Source organism: Oncorhynchus clarkii, chromosome 18, assembly GCF_045791955.1.
Source record: "Oncorhynchus clarkii lewisi isolate Uvic-CL-2024 chromosome 18, UVic_Ocla_1.0, whole genome shotgun sequence".
NCBI lineage: Eukaryota > Metazoa > Chordata > Actinopteri > Salmoniformes > Salmonidae > Oncorhynchus > Oncorhynchus clarkii.
Genome location: NC_092164.1, coordinates 45412633 through 45430312, shown reverse-complemented (window position 1 = coordinate 45430312; position 17680 = coordinate 45412633). Strand labels below are relative to the sequence as shown.

The 17680-nt window shown below is 46.7% G+C and overlaps 1 protein-coding gene across 1 annotated transcript in view; it reads left to right on the top strand.

Moving 5' to 3' along the window:
• The window catches only part of LOC139373565 (trafficking protein particle complex subunit 9-like), a 314072-nt gene that overhangs the window by 191278 nt on the left and 105114 nt on the right, over positions 1–17680 (top strand). The window contains exon 22 of the mRNA XM_071114227.1: positions 13656–13809. Coding sequence (XP_070970328.1) covers positions 13656–13809 — 154 coding nt within the window. The remainder of the gene's footprint in view (positions 1–13655; positions 13810–17680) is intronic.

The window sequence follows — 17680 nt, the reverse complement described above, 5'->3', positions numbered from 1 at the left end:
TCTTTCTCTCTGGCTCGTTCTCTTTTGTCCCCCATTCCCATTCCCTTTCTCTCTGGCTCTCTCTCTTTTGTCCCCCATTCCCATCCTCTTTGTCTCTGGCTCTCTCTCTTTTGTCCCCCATCCTCTTTCTCTCTGGCTCGCTCTCTTTTGTCCCCCATTCCCATCCTCTTTCTCTCTGGCTTGCTCGCTCTTTTGTCCCCGATTCCCATCCTCTTTCTCTCTGGCTCGCTCTCTTTTGTCCCCCATTCCCATCCTCTTTCTCTCTGGCTCTCTCTCTCTTTTGTCCCCCATTCCCATCCTCTTTCTCTCTGGCTCTCTCTCTCTTTTGTCCCCCATTCCCATCCTCTTTCTCTCTGGCTCTCTCTCTCTTTTGTCCCCCATTCCCATCCTCTTTCTCTCTGGCTCGCTCTCTTTTGTCTCCCATTCCCATCCTCTTTCTCTCTGTCTCTCTCTCTTTTGTCCCCCATTCCCATCCTCTTTCTCTCTGGCTCTCTCTCTTTTGTCCCCCATTCCCATCCTCTTTCTCTCTGGCTCGCTCTCTTTTGTCCCCCATTCCCATCCTCTTTCTCTCTGGCTTGCTCTCTTTTGTCCCCCATTCCCATCCTCTTTCTCTCTGGCTCGCTCTCTTTTGTCCCCCATTCCCATCCTCTTTCTCTCTGGCTCGCTCTCTTTTGTACCCCATCCTCTTTCTCTCTGGCTCGTTCTCTTTTGTCCCCCATTCCCATTCCCTTTCTCTCTGGCTCTCTCTCTTTTGTCCCCCATTCCCATCCTCTTTGTCTCTGGCTCTCTCTCTTTTGTCCCCCATCCTCTTTCTCTCTGGCTCGCTCTCTTTTGTCCCCCATTCCCATCCTCTTTCTCTCTGGCTCTCGCTCTTTTGTCCCCGATTCCCATCTTCTTTCTCTCTGGCTCGCTCTCTTTTGTCCCCCATTCCCATCCTCTTTCTTTCTGGCTCGCTCTCTTTTGTCCCCCATTCCCATCCTCTTTCTCTCTGGCTCTCTCTCTCTTTTGTCCCCCATTCCCATCCTCTTTCTCTCTGGCTCTCGCTCTCTTTTGTCCCCCATTCCCATCCTCTTTCTCTCTGGCTCGCTCTCTTTTGTCCCCCATTCCCATCCTCTTTCTCTCTGGCTCGCTCTATTTTGTCCCCCATTCCCATCCTCTTTCTCTCTGGCTCGCTCTCTTTTGTCCCCCATTCCCATCCTCTTTCTCTCTGGCTCTCTCTCTTTTGTCCCCCATCCTCTTTCTATCTGGCTCGCTCTCTTTTGTCCCCCATTCCCATCCTCTTTCTCTCTGGCTATCTCTCTCTTTTGTCCCCCATCCTCTTTCTCTCTGGCTCGTTCTCTTTTGTCCCCCATTCCCATTCCCTTTCTCTCTGGCTCTCTCTCTTTTGTCCCTCATTCCCATCCTCTTTGTCTCTGGCTCTCTCTCTCTTTTGTCCCCCATCCTCTTTCTCTCTGGCTCGCTCTCTTTTGTCCCCCATTCCCATCCTCTTTCTCTCTGGCTTGCTCGCTCTTTTGTCCCCGATTCCCATCCTCTTTCTCTCTGGCTCGCTCTCTTTTGTCCCCCATTCCCATCCTCTTTCTCTCTGGCTCGCTCTCTTTTGTCCCCCATTCCCATCCTCTTTCTCTCTGGCTCTCTCTCTCTTTTGTCCCCCATTCCCATCCTCTTTCTCTCTGGCTCTCTCTCTCTTTTGTCCCCCATTCCCATCCTCTTTCTCTCTGGCTCGCTCTCTTTTGTCCCCCATTCCCATCCTCTTTCTCTCTGGCTCTCTCTCTTTTGTCCCCCATCCTCTTTCTATCTGGCTCGCTCTCTTTTGTCCCCCATTCCCATCCTCTTTCTCTCTGGCTCTCTCTCTCTTTTGTCCCCCATCCTCTTTCTCTCTGGCTCGTTCTCTTTTGTCCCCCATTCCCATTCCCTTTCTCTCTGGCTCTCTCTCTTTTGTCCCCCATTCCCATCCTCTTTGTCTCTGGCTCTCTCTCTTTTGTCCCCCATCCTCTTTCTCTCTGGCTCGCTCTCTTTTGTCCCCCATTCCCATCCTCTTTCTCTCTGGCTTGCTCGCTCTTTTGTCCCCGATTCCCATCCTCTTTCTCTCTGGCTCGCTCTCTTTTGTCCCCCATTCCCATCCTCTTTCTCTCTGGCTCGCTCTCTTTTGTCCCCCATTCCCATCCTCTTTCTCTCTGGCTCTCTCTCTCTTTTGTCCCCCATTCCCATCCTCTTTCTCTCTGGCTCTCTCTCTCTTTTGTCCCCCATTCCCATCCTCTTTCTCTCTGGCTCTCTCTCTCTTTTGTCCCCCATTCCCATCCTCTTTCTCTCTGGCTCGCTCTCTTTTGTCTCCCATTCCCATCCTCTTTCTCTCTGGCTCTCTCTCTTTTGTCCCCCATTCCCATCCTCTTTCTCTCTGGCTCTCTCTCTTTTGTCCCCCATTCCCATCCTCTTTCTCTCTGGCTCGCTCTCTTTTGTCCCCCATTCCCATCCTCTTTCTCTCTGGCTTGCTCTCTTTTGTCCCCCATTCCCATCCTCTTTCTCTCTGGCTCGCTCTCTTTTGTCCCCCATTCCCATCCTCTTCCTCTCTGGCTCTCTCTCTCTTTTGTCCCCCATTCCCATCCTCTTTCTCTCTGGCTCGCTCTCTTTTGTACCCCATCCTCTTTCTCTCTGGCTCGTTCTCTTTTGTCCCCCATTCCCATTCCCTTTCTCTCTGGCTCTCTCTCTTTTGTCCCCCATTCCCATCCTCTTTGTCTCTGGCTCTCTCTCTTTTGTCCCCCATCCTCTTTCTCTCTGGCTCGCTCTCTTTTGTCCCCCATTCCCATCCTCTTTCTCTCTGGCTCTCGCTCTTTTGTCCCCGATTCCCATCTTCTTTCTCTCTGGCTCGCTCTCTTTTGTCCCCCATTCCCATCCTCTTTCTTTCTGGCTCGCTCTCTTTTGTCCCCCATTCCCATCCTCTTTCTCTCTGGCTCTCTCTCTCTTTTGTCCCCCATTCCCATCCTCTTTCTCTCTGGCTCTCGCTCTCTTTTGTCCCCCATTCCCATCCTCTTTCTCTCTGGCTCGCTCTCTTTTGTCCCCCATTCCCATCCTCTTTCTCTCTGGCTCGCTCTCTTTTGTCCCCCATTCCCATCCTCTTTCTCTCTGGCTCGCTCTCTTTTGTCCCCCATTCCCATCCTCTTTCTCTCTGGCTCTCTCTCTTTTGTCCCCCATCCTCTTTCTATCTGGCTCGCTCTCTTTTGTCCCCCATTCCCATCCTCTTTCTCTCTGGCTCTCTCTCTCTTTTGTCCCCCATCCTCTTTCTCTCTGGCTCGTTCTCTTTTGTCCCCCATTCCCATTCCCTTTCTCTCTGGCTCTCTCTCTTTTGTCCCCCATTCCCATCCTCTTTGTCTCTGGCTCTCTCTCTCTTTTGTCCCCCATCCTCTTTCTCTCTGGCTCGCTCTCTTTTGTCCCCCATTCCCATCCTCTTTCTCTCTGGCTTGCTCGCTCTTTTGTCCCCGATTCCCATCCTCTTTCTCTCTGGCTCGCTCTCTTTTGTCCCCCATTCCCATCCTCTTTCTCTCTGGCTCGCTCTCTTTTGTCCCCCATTCCCATCCTCTTTCTCTCTGGCTCTCTCTCTCTTTTGTCCCCCATTCCCATCCTCTTTCTCTCTGGCTCTCTCTCTCTTTTGTCCCCCATTCCCATCCTCTTTCTCTCTGGCTCGCTCTCTTTTGTCCCCCATTTCCATCCTCTTTCTCTCTGGCTCGCTCTCTTTTGTCTCCCATTCCCATCCTCTTTCTCTCTGGCTCTCTCTCTTTTGTCCCCCATTCCCATCCTCTTTCTCTCTGGCTCTCTCTCTTTTGTCCCCCATCCTCTTTCTATCTGGCTCGCTCTCTTTTGTCCCCCATTCCCATCCTCTTTCTCTCTGGCTCTCTCTCTCTTTTGTCCCCCATTCCCATCCTCTTTCTCTCTGGCTCGCTCTCTTTTGTCCCCCATTCCCATCCTCTTTCTCTCTGGCTCTCTCTCTTTTGTCCGCCATTCCCATCCTCTTTCTTTCTGGCTCTCTCTCTTTTGTCCCCCATTCCCATCCTCTTTCTCTCTGGCTCGCTCTCTTTTGTCCCCCATCCTCTTTCTCTCTTGCTCGCTCTCTTTTGTCCCCCATCCTCTTTCTCTCTGGCTCGTTCTCTTTTGTCCCCCATTCCCATTCCCTTTCTCTCTGGCTCTCTCTCTTTTGTCCCCCATTCCCATCCTCTTTGTCTCTGGCTCTCTCTCTTTTGTCCCCCATCCTCTTTCTCTCTGGCTCGCTCTCTTTTGTCCCCCATCCTCTTTTTCTCTGGCTCTCTCTCTCTTTTGTCCCCCATTCCTATCCTCTTTCTCTCTGGCTCGCTCTCTTTTATCCCCCATTCCCATCCTCTTTCTCTCTGGCTCTCTCTCTTTTGTCCCCGATTCCCATCCTCTTTCTCTCTGGCTCTCTCTCTTTTTTCCCCCATTCCTATCCTCTTTCTCTCTGGCTCGCTCTCTTTTATCCCCCATTCCCATCCTCTTTCTCTCTGGCTCTCTCTCTTTTGTCCCCGATTCCCATCCTCTTTCTCTCTGGCTCTCTCTCTTTTGTCCCCGATTCCCATCCTCTTTCTCTCTGGCTCTCTCTCTTTTGTCCCCGATTCCCATCCTCTTTCTCTCTGGCTCGCTCTCTTTTGTCCCCCATTCTCTTTCTCTCTGGCTCGCTCTCTTTTGTCCCCCATCCTCTTTCTCTCTGGCTCGCTCTCTTTTGTCCCCCATTCCCATCCTCTTTCTCTCTGGCTCTCTCTCTCTCTTTTGTCCCCCATTCCCATCCTCTTTCTTTCTGGCTCTCTCTCTCTTTTGTCCCCCATTCCCATCCTCTTTCTCTCTGGCTCGCTCTCTCTTTTGTCCCCCATTCCCATCCTCTTTCTCTCTGGCTCTCTCTCTTTTGTCCCCCATTCCCATCCTCTTTCTCTCTGGCTTGCTCTCTCTAATGGATTCCTGTGCAGGTTAAGATGAAGTGTTCTGCTCTGCTGGTTGAATAATCAAAGGAAAATATGGATGTGTGTATAATTAGAATTGGTAACATTTGTAGTTCTAAGATGGGAGAACCAGAAGACATAATTGCATGATCAGATTTTGATATACATCTGTGAGTGAAAAGGGGAATTGTAGTTGTCAGTCTCTTTTCTTCTTACACACCCCCGTGACGCAACGCTACTGTGCGTGTGCGTGCCCCTCTCTCCCTTCCTCCGTGTGTGTTCGTTTTTCTCCAAGCCCGACATATTCAGACGAACCGACACTTACAGCAATCAGATGATTCACAGCATTTCAGAGCAGGGCTGAAATGGACTCCCTCACAATGTAATGTAGTTGGTCCCAGGCATCGCATCATTTAAACACCGAGGTCATTGCACCGAGCACTGTCTCCATTAGGACCATGTTATTACACCCGTAAAGTAGGTCTGGCTGTTAGAGCGCTACAGGCCACCCATATGTGTGTGTTAAAATAATAATAATGTATACGTATGTGTGAATTGGAAATGGGATTTTTGTATATCCCAACTCCCCCTGAGACACCATTGGAGAGTGAGGTCACGGCCAGGCTCAGCCATGGTCAACGGTGACACTGGAACAATTAGAGTTAAGTGCCTTGCTCATGGACAGATTCTTCACCTTGTCGGTTCGGGGATTCGAACTGTGCTTGTATTGATAGTATATAAATATACATTTGTATTTATGCCTGCACACATAAACTAGCTACCTGTGTCACTACATATTCCCTTGGGCATCATTCCCTAGCCCAGTTACAGCAAAGCCATTGCTTTTAAAGTGGTAACAGTGTTGACATTTCCCCATTCCCCGTATGCAATGAGTATTGCAGGGTGATGTTCACATTGAATGGAGGCAGCAGGAAGCTTAAACCCTTTCAAATGTTAATTATCTTACTGTATGAATAAAATATACATGGTTTCATATGGTCTCTCTCCCAGATGACATGCATGAACAGATTCATGCTCTGAAAGGTAGAGGAGGGTGAAGGGAGGGTGATATGGTGTGGAGGTGAAGGGAGGAAGAGGAGGGTGATATGGTCTGGAGGTGAAGGGAGGAAGAGGAGGGTGATATGGTGTGGAGGTGAAGGGAGGAAGAGGAGGGTGATATGGTCTGGAGGTGAAGGGAGGAAGAGGAGGGTGATATGGTCTGGAGGTGAAGGTAGGAAGAGGAGGGTGATATGGTCTGGGGGTGGAGGGAGAAAGAGGAGGGTGATATGGTCTGGAGGTGAAGGGAGGAAGAGGAGGGTGATATGGTCTGGAAGAGGAGGGTGATATGGTCTGGGGGTGGAGGGAGAAAGAGGAGGGTGATATGGTCTGGAGGTGAAGGGAGGAAGAGGAGGGTGATATGGTCTGGAGGTGAAGGGAGGAAGAGGAGGGTGATATGGTCTGGAGGTGAAGGGAGGAAGAGGAGGGTGATATGGTCTGGAGGTGAAGGGAGGAAGAGGAGGGTGATATGGTCTGGAGGTGAAGGGAGGAAGAGGAGGGTGATATGGTGTGGAGGTGAAGGGAGGAAGAGGAGGGTGATATGGTGTGGAGGTGAAGGGAGGAAGAGGAGGGTGATATGGTCTGGAAGAGGAGGGTGATATGGTCTGGGGGTGGAGGGAGAAAGAGGAGGGTGATATGGTCTGGAGGTGAAGGGAGGAAGAGGATGGTGATATGGTCTGGAGGTGAAGGGAGGAAGAGGAGGGTGATATGGTCTGGAGGTGAAGGGAGGAAGAGGAGGGTGATATGGTCTGGAGGTGAAGGGAGGAAGAGGAGGGTGATATGGTGTGGAGGTGAAGGGAGGAAGAGGAGGGTGATATGGTGTGGAGGTGAAGGGAGGAAGAGGAGGGTGATATGGTCTGGAGGTGAAGGGAGGAAGAGGAGGGTGATATGGTCTGGAGGTGAAGGGAGGAAGAGGAGGGTGATATGGTCTGGAGGTGAAGGGAGGAAGAGGAGGGTGATATGGTCTGGAGGTGAAGGGAGGAAGAGGAGGGTGATATGGTCTGGAGGTGGAGGGACAAAGAGGAGGGTGATATGGTCTGGAAGAGGAGGGTGAAGGAAGGGTGATATGGTCTGGGGGTGGAGGAAGGGTGATATGGTCTGGGGATGGAGGGAGGAAGAGGAGGGTGATATGGTCTGTGGGTGGAGGGAGGAAGAGGAGGGTGAAGGAAGGGTGATATGGTCTGGGGGTGGAGGGAGGAAGAAGGGTGTGAAGGGAGGGTGATCTTGGATGGGGATTAGGTCTGGAGACCCTCGAAGGCGGCCCCTAGTCCTCCCTGTCTTCTCAGACCGCAGTAATAGACTAGATTATGTTTAAACCCTGCAAGACGCCACAATCAATTCATAAGTAAAGTGCGGCAGTGGTTGAGAAGAAATGAGATTGTTGTTAACCCTTCCTTGTCCAGCAGCAGGGCTATGCAGCAGGCTCTATCCCACTGTTAGACATGAGGTGTATAGGCTTCTGTCTTTTCACCTGTTTGAGACGTTACCTCATTTGGGAAATGTAAAGAATTGTTAGTAGTGTAATTGCAGTACCTATTCTATGTTTATGCACAAAAGAACAATCCCATAGACTATTTGCGTTGTTGGAACAAGGCATTTGGTGGCTCAATGTGACTGAAGAAATGAAAGCAGTGCTGGTTTGAAGATGGGACTTCAGTCAGGGACATAAACCCACCACCACTAATGGATTCCATTCGCTCCGTTCCAGCCATTATCACCCCCTCAGCAGCCTCCGGTGGACTGTGTGTGTGCCTGCCTACTGTACGTGCGTGTGTTGCATTTAAAGCAGAAGCTTCTCATTTGTCTGCGCCGAGCTCTTAATTGGTATTTAATTTCTGCTGTCCTTTGTAACGGAGGCCTGTGAAATGATAATTGCATTGCTCTTCCTCCCTCCCTCTGATGTGTGTGTGTGTGTGTGTGTGTGTGTGTGTGTGTGTGTGTGTGTGTGCGTGCACACTCCGGGCATTCATATAAACCAAGCAATACAAAGAGATGGACATCCACACATTGCTTAAAGACTGACATTTGTCCCTGTCATTAGGTATACTTTTTAATTCAGTTCAGTTAGTGTATAGGATGGAAGAAGTACCATCAGCTGTAGAGCTGTTGTCTGAAGACTATAGAATGCAGCAGAGTATTACACATTAAACTACTGCAGCGTTCCCTTTCTCACCTTTCCACCTCTGGCTTCTGGATGCTCACTGCTTGATACACAATGTTTCTAATGTGTGTGTGTGGTGATTCATCATTTGGAGGATGGTGTGTGTCTTTTCAGAGAGCACACAGACTCTTGCAGCCACACTCACACTAGGGCACTCATTTTTTGGGTGATTCTGTTTCTTCTCTGTCCCCCCCCCCCCCCCCAATAGTTATTTTTTTCACGTTTTCACTTTCAAAATCACACTTTTTTTAAATTGAGAAAAACATTTGATGTTCTAAGTCCATATCAATGCTTAAACCACATCAGGAAACCACTTTTGAGGTCTGGGACAAATGTAAGAATGTAGGATTTTGGGTGTATTCAGCTGGGTACCAGCCAGAGACCATTGTTTGGTTAGCGGTGTTTCTGTAGCTCTCATGTGATTGCAAAACAAATGTCCACTGGATTGATGTGAATAGTCATGACATCATTCTGCCAGGTAGGCTACCTTGTAGTTACTGTTGATGCATTTTGTTCATGTCTTATGATTAACTTGGGTAAATTAATGCATTTTCTATTAAGTTCAATACATTTAGTTGATTTCCTGTTAAGTTCAATATAGTTTTTAATACTGTTGAATTCCGTTTTAATGTCTGGATTCTTTCTGTTTATAGGGCCCTATTATAAAAAAAAAAAAAAAGGTCTCTCTTTCTCTATCTCACACACACACACACACACACACACACACACACAGAGAGGTCTGTTGGTTGTGACTGTGTGAACTGCACGGTGTTCTCTGTACGTATAGACACAGCTCCTCTGGGACCAGTGAGCTGAGCATCTATTAGCTGAGATCCACAGATGAACACACACATCAATATATCGACCCAGTGTTGTGGTACCAAGTAGAGAAAATGGAGATAGACACCTTTTTCCTTAATAAACGAGAGATGTTTTATTTATTTATTATTTAACCTTTATTTAACTAGGCAAGTCAGTTAAGAACAAATTCTTATTTACAATGACAGCCTACCAAAAGGCCTCCTAGGGGACGGGGGCTGAGATTATTATAATTTAAAAAAATATATATAACATAAATACAGGACAAAACACAACAAGAGAGACAACACTACATAAAGAGAGTCCTAAGACGACAACAAAGCAAGGCAGCAACACAACATAACAACATGGTTCCAACATTATTGTTTACAGACAACGGCACAAAGGGCAAGAAGGTAGAGACAACAATACATCACGCAAAGCAGCCACAACTGTCAGTAAGTGTGTCCATGATTGAGTCTTTGAATGAAGACATGGAGATAAAACTGTCCAGTTTGAGTGTTTGTTGCAGCTCGTTCCAGTCGCGAGCTGCGGTAGTCGACTATCAACTTCGCTGTGGGCTGGTGGAAGCTGCAGACACGGTGATCTGAGCTATCTGATTTGCCAGCAGTAGGCATATAGGTGCACTTGATTTGCTCTCCAGTTTGTACCTTCAGTCACATGAAATTGTTCAAAATGACAGTGAGAGAGAGAGAGAGAATATCTAAGAGCCTGACAAGAGAAGGAAAGAAACAGAGAGAGAGAGAGAGGAAGTGAAGGAGACAGACAGTCACTAGTTACACATTGTCATACAGATTTGGGAGGTGATAAAAAACCTGGGCCCTGCAGCTGTTTCTCTGAATGTCTTTGTGAATTGACTGTTGTCCTCACGACACCGTCATCACTTTCACTTTGCTGGGGGAATCAATGTCTCTGTCATGGCCTGTTCATTTACTATCACATCCATCACCATTAACTGCACACAGGCCAGAAATAACATGCTCGGAGGTTTTATATTGGTTTAAAATATTGATTTAAAATCAACAATTTTATAATGCAGTTTAAGTGATAGATGAATGAATGAAATAAAACAAAGAACCAAGACAGATGAAATCTGATTCTGCTAGATAGACACCAGTATGTGTGCAGAGCAGAGGATTTGACTTCCCTACTGCTCCAGAGTGTGACTGAGTGGATAGTATCATGTACGACAGCAGAAAAGCTCTGGGAACAGGCTAGCCTTGAATCACTCCTCTGTCAGGTTCACATGTGGCCAACCCAGTGCAGGGCAGGTTGTGTCGTCTCCTTCCATGGGCTCTTATTGGCTATTGCAGGCCAGCAGGGGAAGTGGCTATTGGCTAAGACGGCAGACTGCATGGTTTTTTTGGCTCTTGGCTAACACAGAAGAAACAGTGTGAATCTGATGCCTTTTGTATCGCTTAACACCATACAGGCCCTGTGAACAGACACTTTCACCTCTCTCTCTCTATCTCTTAACACCATACAGACCCTGTGAACAGACACTTTCACCTCCCTCTCCCTCCCTTCTTCCCTCTCTCTATCTCTTAACACCATACAGGCCCTGTGAGCAGACACTTTCACCTCCCTCTCTCTATCTCTTAACACCATACAGGCCCTGTGAGCAGACACTTTCACCTCCCTCTCTCTATCTCTTAACACCATACAGGCCCTGTGAGCAGACACTTTCACCTCCCTCTCTCTATCTCTTAACACCATACAGACCCTGTGAACAGACACTTTCACCTCCCTCTCCCTCCCTTATTCCCCCTCTCTATCTCTTAACACCATACAGGCCCTGTGAACAGACACTTTCACCTCTCTCTCTATCTCTTAACACCATACAGGCCCTGTGAACAGACACATTCACCTCTCTCTATCTCTCAACACCATGCAGGCCCTGTGAGCAGACACTTTCACCTCTCTCTTAACACCATACAGGCCCTGTGAACAGACACTTTCACCTCTCTCTCTATCTCTTAACACCATACAGGCCCTGTGAACAGACACTTTCACCTCTCTCTATCTCTCAACACCATGCAGGCCCTGTGAGCAGACACTTTCACCTCTCTCTTAACACCATACAGGCCCTGTGAACAGACACTTTCACCTCCCTCTCTCTATCTCTTAACACCATGCAGGCCCTGTGAGCAGACACTTTCACCTCTCTCTTAACACCATACAGGCCCTGTGAACAGACACTTTCACCTCCCTCTCTCTATCTCTTAACACCATGCAGGCCCTGTGAGCAGACACTTTCACCTCTCTCTATCTCTTAACACCATGCAGGCCCTGTGAGCAGACACTTTCACCTCTCTCTTAACACCATACAGGCCCTGTGAACAGACACTTTCACCTCCCTCTCTCAATCTCTTAACACCATGCAGGCCCTGTGAGCAGACACTTTCACCTCTCTCTTAACACCATGCAGGCCCTGTGAGCAGACACTTTCACCTCTCTCTATCTCTTAACACCATGCAAGCCCTGTGAGCAGACACTTTCACCTCTCCTTTTCTGCATCCCTCTCTTCCTCTCTCCCTTTTCCGGTTGTCTTCATCCACTGCCTTCCTTCTCGACCCGACCGGTGCATTATCAATGTACTAGACTGTACAGGCTGCATCCAATTGATACTTTTAAGTCATAAATGTTGCCCCCAGTAAATAGTAAGACGTTTTTTTTTTTTTTTTTATGCATACAGAACTGAATCCTGGATGTGTTTCTGTTGCTTTAACCTCAGGCCATGAACTCTCTCTGCCTCCTGTTAGTAAATGAACCTGAACACACACACACCGTGGAGCGGGAAGCTGGGAGCCTCAGGGTGTTTGGTCTAACTAGATACATAATTTATCAGTGGACTGGGCTGGTTGGTAGACTGGACTCCTGCCAGGCCACTGAGAACAGTAGCAGGATCAGGATGGATGGATGGCATCAGAGAAGAGCACACCAGTGTTTCATTCACTGATGAAATGAGGACATACAGTTGAAGTGGGAAGTTTACATACACCTTAGACAAATACATTTAAACTCCGTTTTTCACAATTCCTGACATTTAATCCTAGTAAAAATGCCCTGTTTTAGGTCAGTTCGGATCACCACTTTATTTTAAGAATGTGAAATGTCAGAATAATAGTAGAGAGAATGGATTTATTTCAGCTTTTATTACTTTCATCACGTTCCCAGTGGGTCAGAAGTTTACATACACTCAATTAGTATTTGGTAGCATTGCCTTTAAATTGTTTAACTTGGGTCAAATGTTTTGGGTAGCCTTCCACAAGCTTCCCACAATAAGTTGGGTGAATTGTGGCCCCTTCCTCCTGACAGCTGGTGTAACTGAGTCAGGTTTGTAGGCCTCCTTGCTCGCACATGCCTTTTCAGTTCTGCCCACACATTTCCTATAGGCCTATAGGATTGAGGTCAGGGCGTTGTGATGTCCACTCCAATAGCTTGACTTTGTTGTCCTTAAGCCATTTTTCCACAATTTCGGGAGTATGCGTGGGATCACTGTCCATTTGGAAGACCCTTTTGCGACCAAGCTTTAACTTCCTGACTGATGTCTTGAGATGTTGCTTCAATATATCCACATCATTTTCTTCCTTATGATGCCATCTATATTGTGAAGTGCACCAGTCCCTCCTGCAGCAAAGCACCCCCACAACATGATGTTGGGATGGTATTATTTGGCTTGCAAGCCTCCCCCTTTTTCCTCCAACGATGGTCATTATGGCCAAACAGTTCTATTTTTGTTTCTTCAGACCAGAGGACATTTCTCCAAAAAGTACGATCTTTGTCCCCATGTGCAGTTGCAAACCGTAGTCTGTCTTTTTTTATGGCGGTTTTGGAGCAGTGGCTTCTTCCTTGCTGATCGGCCTTTCAGGTTATGTCGATATAGGACTCGTTTTGTTGTGGATATAGATACTTTTGTACCTGTTTCCTCCAGCATCTTCACAAGGTCCTTTGCTTCTGTTCTGGGATTGATTTGCACTTTTCGCACCAAAGTACGTTCATCTCTAGGAGACAGAACGGGTCTCCTTCCTGAGTGGTATGACGACTGCGTGGTCCCATGGTGTTTATACTTGCATACTATTGTTTGTACTGATGAATGTGTTACCTTCAGGCGTTTGGAAATTGCTCCCAAGGATGAACCAGACCTGTGGAGGTCTACAATTTTTTCTTTTGATTTTCCCATGATGTCAAGCAAAGAGGCACTGAGTTTGAAGGTAGGCCTTGAAATACATCCACAGGTACACCTCCAATTGAGTCAAATGATGTCAATTAGCCTATCAGACGCTTCTAAAGCCATGACATAATTTCCGGAATTTTCCAAGCTTTTTAAAGGCACAGTCAACTTCGTGTATGTAAACTTCTGACCCACTGGAATTGTGATACTGTGAATTATAAGTGAAATAATTGTGGAGTGGTTGAAAAACTAGTCTTAATGACTCGTTGCCTGCTGAAATACTTTCTAGCACCAGTTATTTGCAAACAAAAACACTTTAGTAGTACTTATGATGTTGTTGAATCAAGTGTTACTTCTTTTTCTCTGTGCGTGGCAGTGCCGTTTGGGGTCTGTCTCCTGTATGTCCAACCGTTGCTCTCTCCTCTGCCCCTGTAGGATGGCTCAGTAATACTCAAGTCTCTGTCTCCTATGTGTCTAACCTTTTCTCTCCTCTCTCCCTCCCCTTTAGGATGGCGATCCAGGTGGATAAGTTTGACTTTGACACTTTGCCCCAGCCAGACCAGGAGGCCTTGCGCTACACCAACCCCAAACTACTGGAGGAGGAGAGGCTTCACGCCCAGGCCTCTATGATCAACAGCACCCTGGGCATCACCTGGAACATCATATCCTTTGTTGTTGGATGTATACAGACCCCTATTAGAAGGCATCTGAATGCTTCATCTGGAGGTCCCCTGGCTAGGGTGTGTGCCTGTTCTACTGCACTGACAGATGGAAGAACGTATGGCCGAATGTGCTTGCAGCCCTGGGCCCTGAAGAAAAGGTAGTGCACTATATAGGGAATAGGGTGCCATTTGAGACACATCCCTAGTCAATATGCAGGCAGGGCGCTCAATCAGAACCTCTTAGGTAATGAGGGGGCTGTTACCAACACACAGTCTCAGTATTGTTTAGAATGGCCTGTCAAGTTGTTACAGGGAGGAAGTGTACAATTAATAATTCATCGAAGTCCCTGTGCTGTTGAACTTGCCTTCATACTGTGTTTTCCATTTTAGTAGTGCATCAACACTCCTGTGATTGTATGCATTTGTTTGATCGGCAAGCAGTTTGGCAGCAGAGTGCATGTGTGTGCGCAGGCAGGAGGGACGGCAGTATTTGATGTTACTAGCTAATGTCGTTGTTTCTCAGAGGGTAGGTCAGAGAGCCGTGCATGACAGAAATCAGCTCCGCTCTGAACTGGGCTGTGTGATTGTTATTGAGGCTGGTCGATTATATTAGGAGGGATATTAAAACCTTCTCCCAGACAGGATAATGCAGGTCTAGTTACTATGCAGTTCAAACCGTAGGCTTCCTCCTCACAAAAAGACAGGACACCATCTCCAACCAAGCACTTGTTCAATGGATTTAATCATTTTTTGGTTATCTGAAATTATGTTGGAAAAACTTTTGCAGAAAGAAATGAGTTTTTAAGTATAGAAAACTAAGACCAGAAGGGTTGCAATCACATAATATTATCTGGGTCACCCTTGGCTTGGCATTTATTCATAATAACATGCATTGTTTATATCCTAGTTCTGATTTAGGAGGTGTTCAGAAACACCTTAACTCGCTGCTTTCCAGACCATGCAACTTAGCCTAGCCTTAATAGAATATCTCCCATTCACTACCCACCCACTCCTGTCCCCAGCCCCCGTCTCTGTACGCGTCCACACGGCAAGGACACAGGCACGTCACGGTGACGCCAGGCCTGGAGACAGTTGGGTGGATGGATGGATGTCAGAACGGAGTTGTAGTTTCCTCCAGCCTAGTTCAATGTCACAGTGTCTGTGTGCCACATCTGCATCTTTCAGCACCATGCCCTGTAGGAGCCTGTGTGACAGACAGCACACACCATCTCTCCTCACTCCATATTCTAATTCTGCCATGCTGGGGAGTTTCTGTTCCAGTCATTCTAACTGTGGTGTTACTTTGTCTGTTCAGTCATTCTAACTGTGGTGTTACTTTGTCTGTTCAGTCATTCTAACTGTGGTGTTTCTTTGTCTGTTCAGTCATGTTAACTGTGGTGTTACTTTGTCTGTTCAGTCATTCTAACTGTGGTGTTACTTTGTCTGTTCAGTCATTCTAACTGTGGTGTTACTTTGTCTGTTCAGTCATTCTAACTGTGGTGTTACTTTGTCTGTTCAGTCATTCTAACTGTGGTGTTACTGTCTGTTCAGTCATTCTAACTGTGGTGTTACTGTCTGTTCAGTCATTCTAACTGTGGTGTTACTGTCTGTTCAGTCATTCTAACGCTGTGTGGTGTTACTGTCTGTTCAGTCATGTTAACGCTGTGTGGTGTTACTGTCTGTTCAGTCATTCTAACTGTGGTGTTGCTGTCTGTTCAGTCATGTTAACGCTGTGTGGTGTTACTCTCTGTTCAGTCATTCTAACTGGTGTTGCTGTCTGTTCAGTCATGTTAACGCTGTGTGGTGTTACTGTCTGTTCAGTCATTCTAACTGTGGTGTTACTGTCTGTTCAGTCATGTTAACGCTGTGTGGTGTTACTGTCTGTTCAGTCATTCTAACTGTGGTGTTGCTGTCTGTTCAGTCATGTTAACGCTGTGTGGTGTTACTGTCTGTTCAGTCATGTTAACGCTGTGTGGTGTTACTTTGTCTGTTCAGTCATTCTAACTGTGGTGTTACTGTCTGTTCAGTCATTCTAACTGTGGTGTTACTGTCTGTTCAGTCATGTTAACGCTGTGTGGTGTTACTTTGTCTGTTTAGTCATTCTAACTGTGGTGTTACAGCAGCACAGTATTATTCCAGTCATTAGTCACACTGTCAGCTGTGTGGTGGACCAGAGGAGCAGGTTGTCTTTATCATAACATATTATCAACCTAATGTCTTTATGACAGCTCTGTTTATCACAGTTTTCTGCGTTAGCAGCATTAGCTCCCTAGTCAGCGCTACACCAGACAGCCTTAAGATGTCACCAAGAAAAGGTTCAACGGTTACAACCTTAATGTACTCTTTTGTTCTCTCAATCTCCTCTGATAAGTTAGTGTGTTCAGGAACAGAAGGACTCGACAGGCAGAGCTAAATGTGGGTTCTTAGCCAACCAATCGGATTGGAGTCACAGGTTGACTTGCAGTGTTGCAGTTTTGCTCCCAGAAACCATGCTAGGCTAGAAGACATGGATGTGTGGGCGGTTTTGAAAAGCAACTTGGCTGAGGAAAGGTCTGCTCTGTAGGCTTTATACATAATTAGTTTTCTCTCTGAGTTGTGAGGAGAGGTTGTTAGTTACTCCCAGTGCTTATTATGAGACCTATTACATAAAGAGGATGGTTATTACCATAATTCCCATCCACTTATGGTTGAGGAGATATCTTTATTACTCTTTGGGTTGTTAAGGAAGTTTTACTTTTCAGGGTTCTCATTGCATTCCCCGGAATTGGATTTGTAATTGGATATTATATTTCTTAAACGCAACATTCAGAAAAGCCAGTCTAAGTGACCGTTCAGCTAAAGACTGTCATGGTAGCAGTTTCTACTGTATGTAGCCTGGTCTGTTACTGCGTCTGACACCAAGCCTTGAGCAGTTTGCAGAGAGACTTTCTATTCCACATATAGAACAGAACATGTACTTTACATGCACAGTAATGGCCAGCCAGCCAGCAGCCAACCATGAGTCTCTCCGCCTCGAGCCCTCAGCTCTCCTAACAGAGTCACTAGGCAACCAGGGAGCCACAGGCTTATCTATCAACCACTGGGCTGCAGCCAATTTACAGCTACACTGGAGAGTCATACTTCATATATCCTTTTCTCTCTCTCCATCTCGTATATTTGTCAGGTGTATCTTTGCCACTTTGTTAGTTTGTTTTCAAATCAGATTTTGTTTGTCACATGCTTCGTACCAGTACCGAGTGGATGTACTGGGGTATGAGGTAATTGAGGTAGATATGTACATATAGGTAGGGATAAAGTGACTAGGCAACAGGATAGATAATAAACAGTAACAGCAGCATGTGATGAGTCAAAAAGAGATTAGTGCAACAAGGGTCAATGCAGATAGTCCGGGTAGCTACTAGTTATTAACTATTTAACTCACTATTTAGCAGTCTGATTGTTTGGAGGTACAGTTGAAGTCGGAAGTTTACATACACTTAGGTTGGAGTCATTAAAACTTGTTTTTCAACCACTCCACAAATTGCTTGTTAACAAACTATAGTTTTGGCAAGTCGGTTAGGACATCTACTTTGTGCATGACACCAGTCATTTTTCCAACAATTGTATACAGACAGATTATTTCACTCATAATTCACTGTATCACAATCCGAGTGGGTCAGAAGTTTACATACACTAAGTTGACTGTGCCTTTAAACAGCTTGGAAAATTTCAGAAAATGATGTCAGGGCTTTAGAGGCTTCTGATAGGCTAATTGACATAATTTGAGTCAATTGGAGGTGTACCTGTGGATGTATTTCAAGGCCTACCTTCAAACTCGGTGTCTCTTTGCTTGACATCATGGGAAAATCTAAAGAAATCAGCCAAGACCTCA